At 42.8% G+C, this 15,865-nt stretch overlaps 2 protein-coding genes across 5 annotated transcripts in view; one reads left to right on the top strand and one right to left on the bottom strand.

The window, feature by feature from the left end:
- LOC311602754 (phospholipid-transporting ATPase FetA) overlaps positions 1 to 15,865 on the top strand; it is a 100,434-nt gene that overhangs the window by 9,664 nt on the left and 74,905 nt on the right. For 2 of the 4 annotated variants that reach the window (XM_084791262.1, XM_084791261.1), the window contains 2 exons: positions 4,879 to 4,959; positions 14,895 to 15,037. In XM_084791262.1, the coding sequence (XP_084647388.1) occupies positions 14,998 to 15,037 (40 nt within the window). In that variant the 5' untranslated portion in view covers positions 4,879 to 4,959; positions 14,895 to 14,997. The remainder of the gene's footprint in view (positions 1 to 4,878; positions 4,960 to 14,894; positions 15,038 to 15,865) is intronic. The other 2 variants (XM_084791263.1, XM_084791260.1) reach the window with 2 other exon arrangements.
- On the bottom strand, positions 10,718 to 11,372 carry LOC311603362 (WASH complex subunit 3-like). Its single transcript, XM_084792396.1, has one exon. It carries the CDS (start codon positions 11,314 to 11,316, stop codon positions 10,732 to 10,734), a length of 585 nt encoding a protein of 194 aa, XP_084648522.1. The 5' UTR covers positions 11,317 to 11,372; the 3' UTR covers positions 10,718 to 10,731.

Below are 15,865 nucleotides of genomic sequence, written 5' to 3'. Positions count from 1 at the left end.
CAGCTCTTGCCTCGGGCTCCTGCCCTGCTTGGGTTCCTGTCCTGACTTCCTCCAGTGATAGACTATGATCTGGAACTGTAAGCTAAATAAACTCTTTCCTCCCCAACTTGCTTTTGTTCATGGTGTTTCCTCGCAGCAACCCCAAAACACCTAAATGGTACCCATACTATACCACTGAGTCTTAAAAGTTCCTGCACTTATGAAGTCTTTGCTGTTGGAAGTTCTGACTGACATAAGGAGTGGATAACTAACAAAGATATGTAGAGTGTTGGTAGATTTCTGTTTTGTTGTGTAACCTTCTTACTTGTATATGTGTTTATGCTGCATGGAAAAAGCAAAACACATTGCTTTTGCTGAGATTTTGTGGGAAAACTGAGGGTAGGAACCTTGGTTTCTGGGATAACTTGGCGTTGCAGATAGGTAGGGCTAAACTGGAGGAGCTAGGCCGGAATGTCTATAGTTTTACACAATAATTTTAGGAAAACATAGCTCTTATTTCAGTCAGCCAGTGATAGGCACATCTGCCTCTATGGGAGCCACTTAGATTCTTAAAAGCACTCAAGCCTGCCAGGAGTTTGCTCACTTGCAGTCTCCTCTGCTGATGCTTTGATGATGAAGAGCCTCCTCCCCCTCGAGACAGATTCACTCCCCGAGAGCCTACCCACCACCACCACACCCACGACTGCACTCGGTTGTTCTGGCAGGGGGTCATTGCTGGTGCTGCGCCCTGTTGTGCGTGTGTCCTATCTGGCTCTCAGACTGAGACAATCACAGACTTCAAGTCCTGTCCTTAAAGCCCTTCTCCCCTTTCTCCTCCTCAGCAAAGCACTCAGTTGTTTGTGTATAAGTAGGAGAGGCAGAGGAACTCTGGCCGCACTGAGCTGCAGGGCTGGCTGAGGGGAAGCTGTTCCGCGGCATAGTCTGGTTGGAAGACTACAGGCTCCTGGGTCATTGGTGCCCCCTCTCATCCCCAGGGTTCAGGTTATCTTCATTTCTAGTCTATGGGTTCAGACCTGGGTCTAGGCAGCCATGGGCCTGTGAGTCAAGGGTAGAGGGTTGCTTATTTCTTCTTCTGGATTCTGAAGTCTGAATAAGAGAGCTTCCGTAGCGCTGGAGTTATTCCTTGACTTTGGTGCCTTTTTAAATGACTCTAGTGTTTCTCCAAATAGTTTTGATGCCACAACTGCCCCTTAAATCGGAGACACATTCAGCAAGACAGAGGCCGGCAAGATGACTGAATGGGTAAAGACACTTGCTGCCAGTCCTGACCTCTGAGTTCAATCCCTGACATCCATCATGCACTGTTCCCCAACCTCCATGTGTACACCATACTGTATGCACAACTGCACACACAAAAATAAACAAATGTAAAATTTTAAAAAACCACAACACCTTATTAGTACTCTGCAAAGTACTGACGTACAAAGCAATGGAAGAATGAGTGAAAGCTGCAGGTTAGAGACTGAAGAGATGTAATGGCTACATGCTGTGTGAGATTCCGGACTAGCCCTAGAATCAAAAATGTGGGAGAAAGGGAAAAATGAATCCATGTAAACCTCAGTTAGCAGAGTCATTCCAAGGCTCATTTCTCACATTACATGTTCTGTGGTTACGTAAGATGATAACATAAGGGTGAGGCATGTAGACATGGAAAGTCTGAACTATTTTTGCAGCCATAAATTATCTCAAAACACTTGTTAAAACCCAGTGACTGGACTGGCAAGATGTCTCAGCAGATAAAGATGCTTGGCACCAAGACTGACAGCCTGAGTCCAGCCCATCCAGCCCACTCAGGGGAGGGAGAGAGCTGAGCTACATGCTGCCCTCTGACCTCCACATAGTGAACACTGTGTGTGCATGCGCGCACACACATGCACACATGCACATATAAACACGCATGCATGCATAGGCATGTGCGCGCGCGCGCACATACACACATGCATGCACACATGCACATATAAACACACATGCATGCGTAGGCATGTGTGTGCGCACACACATACACGCACGCACACATACAAAATTTTAAAACCACAGCAACTCAGATTGGACCTATTTTTATTTTGAAGTTATTTAAAAGTTATTCCAGTTTTTATTTCATTTTTTGTTATTATATATTGATGTAAAGTATTGACAAATATGTAAGTTGTAAAGAACAATAACACAGGTGTAAGAGTAGCTTGAAGTTTTCTGTGCTGCATCCTCTCCCCACCCATCAGCCCTGAATTTCCTATTTTTCACTTTCATAATTTGCCTTATGGGTTTATCTTGATATATTTGACACATATACCTCTTTTTTATTAATTTATTAATTTATTCATATTACATCTCGATTGTTAGCCTTTCCCTTGTTTCCTCCTATTCCTCCTTCCCTCCCACTTCCCCCCTTCTCCCCTACCCTATGTCTGTGATTGAGGGAGACCTCCTCCCCTATATATGCTCTTAAAGTATCGAGACTCTTCTTGGTAACTTGCTATCCTTCCTCTGAGTGCTGCCAGGCCTCCCCATCCAGGGGATGTGGTCAGAAAAGGGGCACCAGAGTTCATGTGAGAGCCAGATCTCACTCTCCATTCACCGGTGGAGAATATCCTATTCATCGCCTAGGTCTTGGTAGGGGTTTGAAGTTTACTGCCTATATTCTCCTTGGCTGGTGCCTTAGTTTGAGGAGGACCCCAGGACCCAGATCTGCCTGTCATAAAGTTCTTCTTGTAGGTTTCCAGGACCCTGTGGATCCTACTATTTCCCCATTCTTCCATGCTACTCTCACCTAAAGTCTCAATAGGATGTCCTCTCCTCTGACCTACTTTCTTGATAAGTAAAGTTTTCATCAGAGAAATGCAAATCAAAATGACACTGAGATTCCATCTTACACCCATCAGAATGGCTAAGATCAAAAACTCAAATGACAACACATGTTGGCAAGGATGTGGAGAGAGAGGAACACTCTTTCATTGCTGGTGGGAATGCAAATTAGTACAACCACTTTGGAAAGCTATCTGGCACTTTCTCAGAAAAATGGGAATAGGGTTTCCTCAAGACCCAGCTATCCCACTCCTTGGAATATACCCAGAAAATGCCCTACCACACAACAGGGATATATGCTCAACCATGTTCATAGTGGCTTTATACATAATAGCCAGAACATGGAAACAGCCTAAGTGTCCCTCAGTAGAAGAATGGACTAAGAAACTGTGGTACATTTACACTATGGAATACTACTCAGCTATTTAAAAACAAGGAATTCCCAAAATTTGTGGACAAATGGATTGATCTAGAAATTCTCATAATGAGTGAGTTCACTCAGAAGCAGAAAGAGACAAATGGCATATACTCACTTATATCAAGACACTAGTCCAAGGGACACATATACCTCTAAACATATGCTTTTGTGTGATATTTAAATTTGGTAAGTAAAATAATAACTATATATTCTTTTGCAACTTGTTTCTCCCTGACTAGAGTCAGGAGATTATCAGTTGATGGATATAGCGGCTTTCCACTCTCTGATGATGCCACAAGTTACTAGTTTCTCTATCTATCTGGTTGGTTGGTTGGTTTGGAGACGTCTGTGGTGGTTGGAATGAGAATGTTGACCACTTAGTTCCCAGTTGATGGAGCTGTCTGTGCAGCCTCAGGAGGTGTGGCCCCCCTGGAACAGGGGTGTTGCTGGAGGTGGACTGTGAGAACTTAAAGGTTGCACCATTTGGGTTCCCTCTTGGCTTCCCAGTGTGGCTTAAGATGAAAGTCCTCAGCTTCCTGTTCCAGCTGGCATATCTGCTGGTAGATACACTTCCTGCTGTGACAGTGACAGCTAGACAAACCTCTCCTTTTATGAATTGCCTCAGTCATGGGGTTTATCACAGCTGTAGAAAATTAACTAATATAGGGGCTCACTATGGTAAAGCCCTGGCTGGCCTGAAACTCACTCTGCAGACCGACTAGCCTGGAACTCACAGAGCTGCCTGCCTTTGCCGTCTGAGTGCTGGGATAAAAGTGTGCAGCAGCACACTTGGCCACAAGTTACTTCTTGGTTCTTCTCTATAGGCATTTGATGGCTCCTGATTCCTGTTAGAAGCAGCTGTTTCATATATTCTTGTATATAACCTAAGAGTTTTGCTAGTGTGTATACCTGGAAGTGGACTGGCCAAGTTATAGATAAGTGTTTCATCAGCTTTATTAAATAAGGCCAAATTATTTTTCCAGAGCAGTTGTCCAATCTTTTGGTGTTGTTTTATTTTGAATTTGGGAATTGAATCACACAAGACAAGGGTGATAGTTAATGTCGTCGATGGGACAGGTCTAGAATCACCTCTGGTCATCCCTGGGCAGGGTTGTCTGGGTCAGGCTAAGGAGGAAGCACTGCCTTCTGTGTGAGAGACTCTGTTCCCCCAGGCTCAGGTTCTGGGCTGAATAACAAGGAGAAAGCAAGTGAACCAGAGGCAGCACTCTGCTTCCTGGCTGCAGGTGCCACACCAGCCACCACGATGTCCTGTGTCTGTGTCCTGGGAGCCAAACAGACCTCATCACAGCAACAGAAAAGTAGCTAATACACCCAGCAAGTGCTCTGCCACTAATCTGTGCCCTCAGCCTGCTGTTTAATCTTTTACTTTGGGACAGGGACCCAGTAGTTTCTGGTGATTTTTTGTGTAACAGATTATAGTCATCCATAGGCTTGCTTGCCAGGAAGCCTGTTTCCCAAGCTCTGAAACTATCATTATAATGAGGGTAAATGCAGCGAATTCTAAAACCTTGCCATATGTATGAGAGGTAGAGTATTTTGGGATTCAGAGATGGAGTTCCAAGTTTCTTAGATACATGTCAGGATGAGATAGTGTTGGCGTGGGGAATCCTCGCTCCATCTCTTCTCTCTCCTTCCAGAGATTCCATGGAATTGTGGCTGGGGCTACTCTGCAATGTCTGTGCATGAGAGGGAAAATGGAGCCAAATGCTGCAAAGCAGGTAGGTGAGCTCAGAAAAAGAAATTTAGGTCTGTACTTAAATCCTTACTGTTGCCTCTGAAAAGTGTGTGTCTGAGTGTGTGCGTGTTCACCTGTGTGCATACACAGGCATGCGTATCACCGACCTGACCAACTTACCAAAGTATCAGCCCACCGGGAAATGACTGGGAAATGACCAGGAAAGCGATTACATTTTGAAGAAGAAAACACTTCATGCTTCTAAGCCCAAGGCCCCCACTTTTGCTATATGAGAATTCTAATTCAAGTAGCTTAAATTTTTATTTTTATTCGTTTTCCAGTATTTGGAAATTCACCAGGAAAGCTTGTATTTCTTTTCCTCTTCCCATCCCTTACAACTGCTCATTGAAAAAGAGAGAGGGAGGGAGGGAGGGAGGGAGAGAGAGAGAGAGACAGAGACAGAGACAGAGACAGAGACAGAGACAGAGACAGAGAAGAGGGAATAAAGAATGCTGAGGTATTTAATTTCCCCAGTCAGCTTTTAGTGGACAAAACCATTGGCTCTGGCTGGTGCCAGGGAGGGCTGGGAAGACCACAGCGGGAAGGGGTGAGGCAGGAGAGCAACCAGCTGTCTTTTGGAATGGAGCTGCCTGACTTGTAAAACGTAAAATAAAATTAAAAAAGACCTGTGATGTGATATTAAAAATAAAAAAGCCAGAATGTCCTTTTGAGAATTGGGTACAGTGCAGAGTGTGAAATCCATTTGCTGATTAAAGGCCACACTGTACATTCTTCTAGCTATCCTAGGGCAGCTACTTGCTCTGTCCTCTTGGACAAATGTTTCTCTGTGCTCAGTAAGACGGTGCTTGCTGAGGACACACACGCACACGCACGCGCGCACACACACACAGACGGGCTTAGGGCCACAGTGTGTCTGCTTTTGTACTGGCTTCTTTGGCTACTGTTTTCAAGATCCCTCTATGCATGTAACAGCTTTTATTGTGATTCTGTGGTCTGGTGATATTCCTGTAGATTCACCATCAGCTGTCTGTTCTTCAGTTAATAGGCATTTGTAGTACTTGTGGGTTTTTTTGGCTATTACAAATAACTGTTATGTTACACGTTTGTATACAGATTTTTTTGTTTCTTCTTAATTTCAGCTCTCATGGGTCTCCACAGGCCACAGCTGTTTTAGTGAGGCATGGAGGACACAGAAAGGAAACTTTATATCTTTTTCCATATAATTTTGTGTGGGAACCTTCTACTGTGAAAAATGTATTTCATGTTACTTTAAGTAAAAGTGTAATCACAAGGGGAGAATAAGTGGAAACGTTAGAAAGCAAGAAAGGAACAGAAAAGGGGCAAGGAAACTACTAGAAGGAGGAGGACGTGGTACATGGCGTGTGGACAGAGCTCATCAGACGGCTGTAGACACCTCAGAGGGTAAGAGCACGTGCTGTTCTTCAGAGGACCTGGGTCCTATTCGCAGCACTCACATAGCACCTCACAATCATCTGTAACTCCAGTTCCAGAAAACCCAGGCCTGTCTCTGGTCTCAGGGGGCACCGAGGCATGCACACGGTGCACAGACATACATATGTATAGGCACAGACATACATAGGTGTAGGCAGAGCCTTAGAAGTAGAATACACTCCAGTAGAGCACTTAAATACACACACACACACACACACACACACACAGATATCCACTTAGGTTACACAACTCTGTAGACACACTAAAGCTCCTAGACTATACAAATTGGTGTATCTCATGCTGTGTAAGTCATCCAGCCTTCTGAAAATGCTACAGATAGTTTCCAGAATTTTGTTTCTCTGCCAGTCCTCCTAGAAATAGGTCTGATCATTTCAAAGTAATTGTTTCTTTGAAACTGCCCCTGTTTTTCCTCATATTGCTGTTTATTTTTCTTTGGAACTAAAAAAGATGAGAGTTATGTTGTCTTGGGATATTTTTTAGAAGGTCATAAGAGGCCCGCTTGATGAGGAAAGGCAGCCTCTGTTAGGAAAAGAGCTGAGGAGTCTATGAAAACGTGAAGAAAGTGGGAAATCCTTTACAGCAACTACAGTGATATTAGGAATTTCTTGACCTCAGTAGCAGAGGCTGGAAAAGGTTCCTGAGTAAGTCTGAGCTTCAGATAAACAGTGTATGGCTTTTATTGTTAAGTGTGTCCCATGTAGCTTGTGGGGTATTATTACTTGAAATCTCTGGTTTTTATCTGGCAACCCTACACAGACAGGATTAAGTTTTAACTCTGTTAACAGTAAAATAACTTTGTTGGCATCATCTAGGCATTTTGTATCTAAAGGTGGCCTTTATTATAACTTCCCCTGCCAAGGGGTGGCTTTGTGGCTGGGCAGCCATAAAAATGATATCTTGCAGTTTAGTCTAACGGGACCAATTTTATCTTTGCCACATTAATGGGAAGTGTCTGGTGCTCCATGTCTTCCTCTTCTCTGTCTTCTGTGGGAGCCACAGTAAATGGTGTGTGGTTTTGTCACTCCTGCCTCTGACAGGAAAGGGTCACACAAGATGACACGAGGGCTGGACAATGGCGCCTTCTGTTTCCTGAAAGCCCCCAACTCTGCTCCCCAGACCCGTTGTTTGTTTATTTATTTGTCCATTCATTTGTTTTTGAGACAGGCTCTCATTATGTTGGCCAAGCTGACCTCAGTTCCTGATCTTTGCTGCCTCAGCCGCCAAAGTGTTGGAACAGCAAGTGTGCCACCATGCTGGCTCCTACACCAGATTTCTATAGGACTCTGATTAATAAAATAAGATTTGTTTTTCTTTTATGACACTTTTACTTTCTTTGGGGCCTTATCTTTTTTTTTTTTCAATTAATAGTTCTGGGGGTTGAACCTCGGCCTGTGCTCTACCATACCCCAAGCAGGACCGAGTCTTTTAGCATCTCTCCTCATCTTTTCACTGAGCTCCCATAGAAGTATCAGTGAGACTCTTAGGCAGTTGGCGTAGAGGCTTGGAAGACCGTGAGCATGCAAGGATGGTGCTGTGCAAAACAGTATCAGCCTCAGAGAGCTTCCTGTTCAGGCACACACCCTCTTCAGCCATGCAGGAACACCCTCCTGCTTGCTGACCTTAGCATCCAAAGGTCACCAAAGATTCAGCCTTAACTGAAGGTGCTCTCCTCCCAGCTGCTCTGTGCTTAGGTCGGTCCTCCCGGAGGGAGAAGGTCAGCACCCTCCTCTGAGAGTCTGCACAGAAATCCTGGCCTCGGTTTGACACAACATGTTAGCAAGCATCTTTTCATCTGTGTGTTTGCTCATTAAGCAAATCTTCGTTAAATCTGGGGCTTTAAAGATGAACTAAGCAGTGGGATGCTGAGATTTAAAGAAAAGAAAAAGAGAATTAGCCAAGCATGGTGGCTCATTAGCCAAGCACTGGCCGTTCCAGTCCAACACTGGCAGAGCAGGAGGGTTGCCTGTTCCAGGTCTGTCTGGACTAGTGACACCCGGCCAAGAGAAGAAATAAAAACAAAAATTAAACAGCAACAAAACTGTACTCTTTATATTTTAAATGAGGAATATACAATTGTGAATATTTAATGTACATGTTTTAAAATACATGTGTGCATTTTAAAATGAGTAAATCATGCTAATTATAGCCGGCACGGTGGTCCACACCTTTAATCCTAGCATTCAGGAGACAGAGGCAGGTAGGCAGATCTCTGTGAGTTCAAGGCCAGCCTGGTCTACAAAGTGAGTCCAGGACAGCCAGGGATACACAGAGAAACCCTGTCTCAAAAAACAAAACAAAACCAAAAAACCCCAACAACAACGTACATTACCCTGCATAGTCTTTTAAAATCTTTATTTATTTATTTTTTTGGTGAGAGTACTTAAAATCTACTCTCATGGATGCAACATATTATCAACTACAGACATCGTATTAGCAGTGGATACCTTGAACTTATTCCTTGTACCTGAACATTTGGACCCTTTAATTAGTCCCCCCCCAAACCCTCCCACACGGCTGCACCAGCCTTAGTAACCAGGTTCACTGGTCAGCCATTTAAAAAAAATGCAAGTCTTGTCGTTTGTACCACCATGGGTGAACAGGAAGAACATTATTTAACTGAAATAAGTCAGGCAAAGAAAAATAAATGCTATATAATTTTATTCTATAGCATTTATATATGCATTATATCTGCAACATTAAAAAAAAAGTGGATCCCAGCTGGCTATGGTAGTATAGTATAATCCCAGCACTTGTAACTCAGAGCCAGGAGGACCTCAGGTCTGAGGCCAGCACGAACTACATAGTAACACTCTGGAAAAAGAAAAAAAAAAAATCAGTCTTATTATCTTTATTTTAAGGACCTGCTTTATGTGTAGCGTCATCTGGTGGCTGTGCTCCATATAGCTCAGAGTTTGAGAAAATTATAAACGTTCTTGTGTGCCCAAGACTATAAGCCATATGTCCCACTAAGTCAGCTGCTTTTATATTGTGACCTAACTATAAATCATAATTATTTTGAGCAAGTAAATATTCATGCAGAGTCTCCTAAGCCAGAAGGTGTCTGACCAGCCGACCACCACCTTTTCTTCTCTTCTGGATCCTTCTTCCTCTTCATTACTCACCTTTCAGCATGCCATCTTTTCAAGCTCCATCTTACCAAACTCGGTTCCAACTATAGATTCCAGCATTGTCCCTTCAGTGAGATTTTAACTCTCTATTGGACCAGCCTGCTTCTGTCTGAGAAGGCAATCTCAATTGAGGTTTTGCCCAGATGGTTGGGCCTGTGGGCATGTCTGTGAAGGGCCTGTCACACTGTGGTCCCGAGCTGTAGCCAAAGTAAGCCGGCTAGCCGGCAGCATCCTCCGCGGCTAGCTGGGCAGCGTCCTCCACAGCTAGCTGGGCAGCATCCTCCGTGGCTAGCTGGGCAGCGTCCTCCGAGGCTCCTGCTGAACTTCCTGGCTTCACATTTCTGCTGGAGTTTTTGCCCTGGCTTCTCTCAGTCATGGACTGTGGCCTGAGAATATAGGCCAAATGAACACTTGCCTCCGCATGTGACAGGTTTTAACTGCCTTACTGTTTAATTGTTTTTAATTTAATTTTATTTTTTGAGAGAGAGTTTCCCTGTCTAGCCCTAACCAGTCTTAAATTGTCAGTCTTCCTGCAACAGCCTGTCAGGTGCTGGGCATACAGACATATACCACCTGGCTTGGCCACCTCATTTTACATGGGAAGAAATTGATGCTCAGAAATGGAAAATGGCTTGTGCTAAGTCACTTCACAATCTAGCCAAAGCTCAGTCTACAATTGCTACAATTTTCTGAGCATATTTTATGTGCTGAGGATTACTTTCAAATGCATTCCATACCTTGCTCATTAGTCCTCACTATAGCTTTATGAGTAGGTATTACTATCATTTCTAGTTTTTTTTAAAAAAAATATTTACTTATTCTATGTGTATGAGTGCCCTATCTGCATGTACACCTGCAGGCCAGAAGAGGGCATCAGATCACTTCATCGATGGTCATGAGCCTGGGAATTGAACTCAGGACCTCTGGAAGGACAGGCAGTGCCCATAACCTCTGAGCCATCTCTCCAGCCCTATCATTTTTGTTTTACAGATGAACAAAATGAGTCCCAAAGAGGTTAAGCAACTTCTTTAAGGCCACATAGTTGGCAGGTGAAGGACAAAGATTTGAACCCTGGTAGCCTTGTTCATATTCCTAGCTACTTTGGGAGCCTGCTGTATCCTGACCTTTTCAGCCTACTGGGTGTTGCATAATCCCATGCTGCCTTCTAGCTGCCACATCTTTTCACATCCAACTTAGTCGCTGAAGGAAGACTCACTATCTGAACTTTCTTCTATGGCTTTTTCACTTTCACCATTAGGCACTAGAGCATCTGGCTTCTCAAGAAGCTCTGGATCCAGCCCTTCTGATATCATTTTGTTTCTGATTGCCATCACTGGAACACCCACTTGGACCATCTTGAGGTATCTGTCATATCGTGGATCCTTGGCTACAGTTAGGACATTTTCTGATGGTGCTTCACTTTCCTGTACCACGGAGTCTTGTGTGGTGTTCTGCTGAGGTTGCTCTGAAGTGGTTTGAGAATGTGTTCTGTTTGTGACGGTAGGGACACTTAATGGAGACACTTCAACTGTGACATCCTCCAGACCTGAAATGGATGACAGCTTCGCATCTAAAATATTGAGAGTTGTTTCAATTTGTTGAATACGAAGAGAAAGGTCTGCCAGTTTCTCCTCACAAACTGTGGAAAACCAGTTGAGAAACTGCACAGTGTGCACCACAAACTGGTTTAGAAATGCCATGGTTCTTTTCTGCTGAATGGCTGGCATCTTGGTCAAGTCTATGCCCGATCCCATGAGAGGAAGCCCATCCTCATCCATCTCCTCAGCGGATGGGGACCCCAGGACTCAGGCACAAACCCCTCCCAGGCCAGTAGAGAGCCTTATGTTGAAGTCTTTGATGCACATGGATTTGAGTTTTGTGCAGGGCAAGAGATAGGGATCTATTTGCATTCTTCTACATGCAGATATCCAGTTTGATGAGCACCATTTTTTGAAGATGCTTTCTTTTTTCCCTTGCATAATTCTGGCTTCTTTATCAAAAATTATATGTCCATAGATGAGTGGACTTATGTTTGGGTTTTCAATTTGATGCTTTTGTGTTAATACCATGCTGTTTTTATTACTATAGCTCTGTAGCATAATTTGAGGTCAGGGATAGTGATAACCTCCAACAGTTGTTATTATTGTTTTTGTTTTTGTTTTTTTTGTTGTTGTTGTTATTGTTGTTGTTGTTCACGATTGTTTCAGCTATCCTGGACTTTTTGTTTTTCTATATGAAGTTGAATATTCTCCTTTCAAGATTTGTAAAGAATTATTGGAATTTTGATGGGGATTGTGTTGAGTCTGTAGATTGTCTTAGGTAGGCTGGCCATTTTTACTATATTAATCCTATCAATCCATGAGCATGGGAGATCTTTCCATCTTCTGATATCTTCTTCAGCTTCTTTCTTCAATTACTTGAAGTTTTTCTCATACAAGTCTTTCACTTGCTTGGTTAGAATTACCCCAAGATGCTTTATGTTATTTAAGGCTCTTGTCAAAGGTGTTGTTTCCCTGCTTGCTTTCTCAGTCCATTCGCCATTTGTATATAGGAAGGCTACTGATTTCAGTGAGTTAATTTTGCCTCCAGCTACTGTGTTGAAATTGCTCATCAGCTGTAGGAGCTTTCCAGTGGAGCTTTTAGGATCACTTAAGCATATTATTTCATCATCTGCAAATAAAGATACTTTGGCTTCTTCCTTTCCACTTTGTTCCCTTGATCTCCTTTAGTTGTCTTATTGCTCTAGCCGAAACTTCAGGTGCTCTATTGACTAGGTGTGGACAGATGGACAACCTTGTCTTGTTCCTGATTTTAGTGGAAGTGCTTTGAGTTTCTCTCCATTTGAGTGGTCCCTGAACTTGCCATAAATCACCTTCATTATGCTGAGCTATGTCCCTAGTCTCACTAATGTCCCCAGGGCTTTTATTATGAAGCGGTATTAGATTTTGTCACAGGCCTTTTCTGAGTCTAATGAGATGATCCAGTGGGTTTTGTCTTGTAGTGTGTTTATATGGTGGATTGCATTTATGGATTTACCTATGTTGGACCATCCCTGCAACTCTGGGATGAAGCCTACTTGATCATGGTAGATGATCTTTTTGATGTGTTCTTGCATTCAGTTTGCAAGTATTTTATTGAGAACTTTTGCATCTATGTTCAGAAGAGAAATTGGCTTGTAATTTTCTTTGTTGGGTCTTTGGGTGTCAGGGTAACTGTGGCTTCATAAAATGACATGGGGAATTTTCCTTCTATTTCTATTTTGTGGAATGATTTAAGGAATATTGGCCTCAATTCTTCTTCAAAATTCTGGTAGAATTCTGTGCTAAAACCATCTGGTCCTGGGCTTTTTTTCAATTGGAAGTCTTTTAATGATTGCTTCTATTTTACTAAGGGTTATAAGTCTGTTTAAGTTGCTTATATGATCTTGGTCTAACTTTGGTAAGTGGTATGTATGTATGTGTGTGTGTGTGTGTGCATGTGTGTGTATAGTGTACAGTTTAAAAATGTGCCTTTATGATTCTCTAGATTCCTACATGTCTACTGATATGCCCCTGCCTGTTCTTAATTTTGTTATTTGGGTATTCTCTCTATGCCTTTTAGTTAATTTTGATGAAGGTTTCTCAGTTGTATTGATTTTCTCATAAAACCAATTCTTTGTTTCACAGATCCCTTGTGTGGCTTTTGTTTGTTTCTGTCTGTCTCCCTGAGTCAGCCCCGAGTCTTATGTTTGCTCCTTTTACTTGCACAGCAGAACTTCTTCATTAACCTGATTTCCAGACTCTCCTCACCCAAGCTGATTTCCAGTATTTTCTAATTCCAATCTCCCACGAATCGACTACATACGGTCACTCTTGTTTCATGCGGGAGTAACCAAATGGTAGAAATATTTGAGTTAACAACAGGGGCACATAGTTCCTTTAGCTTCTCATATTACTTTATAAGCTCTAGAAGGGTTTGAATTAGTCTTTATTTGCTTTGGGAGGGGAGGGAATTTGGGACAGGTCTTCCTGACAGCTCTCAAACTTGAGTTCTCCTTGCCTCAACCTGCCAAGTGTTGGGATTATAGGCATGCACCTGGCCCCAAATGAGTACTTCAGAAAGTCTGTCAAAGTTAAAAATGTAAAATAAAGTCTAGTAGGAAATATGAAACTTAGAAAAAACATTAGAACTTTATCAATTATAAAATGATATTAAAATAAATGGAGTGGCTAAACTGGTAAGTGGGGTATGGTTGGAGGGATAAGTGGCAAATATAATGGAAAAGATGGATTTTATACACCACTGCCTAAAAAACTATGAGTGTAGCCTGTCCAGTGACTGTATAATATTAGCAGTACTGCCTGGTACTCCACCTCAATCAGGTCGCTGTTACAACCCTTAAAGAAAAATCTTACACAAAGGAGTTAGGCCATGATTGAAGTAGCTCTGGATCCTAAATGTGACTGGATTACCTTGGCCATGCATATTGTACCACCTTGGAAAACTTAGGCTACAATTGTTAGCAGAAGCTCCAGTAAATAAATCACTAATCAGTCAAGACAAGGTATGAGAAAACATTCTTTCAGTCCCATTTATGTGACTCTATAGCCTCTCCATCTTTATTCAGCTTTTAATCATCCTAAGAATCATTAATTCTGTACATAGAATGAATGCAATGAGAAAGATATGACTCCCCTAGAGCAAACTATCACCTGCATAACTGGTTATAAGCCAAGCCAGAAGGAGACTTGTAGTCACTTGTTTGTCCATCTTAGGTAAGACACACACACACACACACACACACACACACACACAGAGAGATGGGGGGAGAGGGGATATAGGTAGATGGCAGATAGGTAGATAGATAGACAGATAGACAGACAGACAGACAGACAGACAGATAGATGTCCCTAGTACCTACTGCCAAATAGTCCCCTTAGAACAGTGAATTGAGTGAGTTCAGGATCAGAGGAGTCTGTAACCCAGTATGGAATCTTTGAAAACCTAGAAGGAACTGTCGTTCTAATCTTTGGAGCCATGAACCAAGATAATTCTTAGAGAGCTAGAATTCAAAGTGAACCCAGCGCAACTAAGAGAGCAGAGTAGTCATTAGGGCCTGCTCTCTGAGGGAGCAAACCCCATGGAGACAGAGCCTGGTGATTAGCAAAAGTGGAAGGGTTAGCAGCAGTGTCAACCTTCAGCCTAATTCTAGGTCACCTAGTGTAATATGCAGGCTAAGGAGAACTGGGGAGTTGTTCTTGTGCGTTAACTAAGGAAGTGCAGGCTTTCCCCTGCACAGCTGCTGCATCCATTCCGTGCACCTCTAGAGCCTGTGTGCCTGCATGTGTCACTGCCTTGTATATCTGTGTGTTTGTAGGAGTCTGAAGACGGTCAGGGTTGATACTTGCTTCATCCGACAACACTAAGACATGAAGAGGGCCTCCTGACCCCTGCCAGAAACTCAGAATGCTTGTTGAGCCATGGAAGAATTGAAAGACTCCAAGAGTGCTTCGTCAGGACGTAGGTTTCTAATGATTAGATATCAATAGATATGTCAACCTCCATATCCGTGGGTTCAGCCATGATTGAAATTGCATCTGTACTAAATGCTTATGGAATTTTTTCCTTGTTATAATTCTCTAAACACTGTAGTTTCATGGTATTTAAATGGCATTTAAATTCAGTTGCGTGTTATGCTTAGTTTAGAGAGGATCTAAAGTTTGACTGAGGGTTATATAGATCCTATCAGAGTACTACATTATGTTATGTAAGAATTTCATGAATTCAGTATCCATGGAAACCAATAATATAATATATGTTATATGTTATATATGTAATTTTTCATGGTAGTGAACTCACCATCTCTTATAGTTTGTAACACATCTGGTTTTCATATGACGGTTTTGCCAGGTGTTGTGGTTAGCGGCCTCATTCTTACATGGCCTGGGACTGTCTCCCTCAGCTTTCCCCGCCCCACCCAGCTGGAGCAGTCTGTCTCTCCGCAGTCAAAGCTCAGTGATGATTTATTAACTTAAATTTCCAGAACATATGTCTTGGAGGGAACTTGTGTTTTTCTTTTGTGGTGCTAAATGCCATGGAGCTTTCTCATCAGCAGAGCAGCAGACTCCAGCTCAGAGTCTGCCAACCCATTCAGTTCCTACACTGCCTCCACCTAGACAGTCCTGGGCACCACAAGCGAAGGCTCATCTCAGCTCTCCACACTTAAAGGCAATCCGAAGTCCAGGCCTCTGGAACTTCTGATGACCTGCAGATTGGTTTTTTTGGTTTGTTTGTTTGTTTGTTTGTTTGTTGTTTTATGAGCGCACACACAGGTCTGATTACTTTGTT

The sequence above is a fragment of the Acomys minous genome, assembly GCF_964271855.1.
Source record: "Acomys minous genome assembly, chromosome: 8".
NCBI lineage: Eukaryota > Metazoa > Chordata > Mammalia > Rodentia > Muridae > Acomys > Acomys minous.
This window is presented reverse-complemented; position numbering and strand designations above follow the sequence as displayed.

What these genes read in the sequence shown, in the direction of transcription:
- LOC311603362 (XM_084792396.1), bottom strand. Translation starts at nt 11,316, where the DNA reads ATGGATGAGGATGGGCTTCCTCTCATGGGATCGGGCATAGACTTGACC.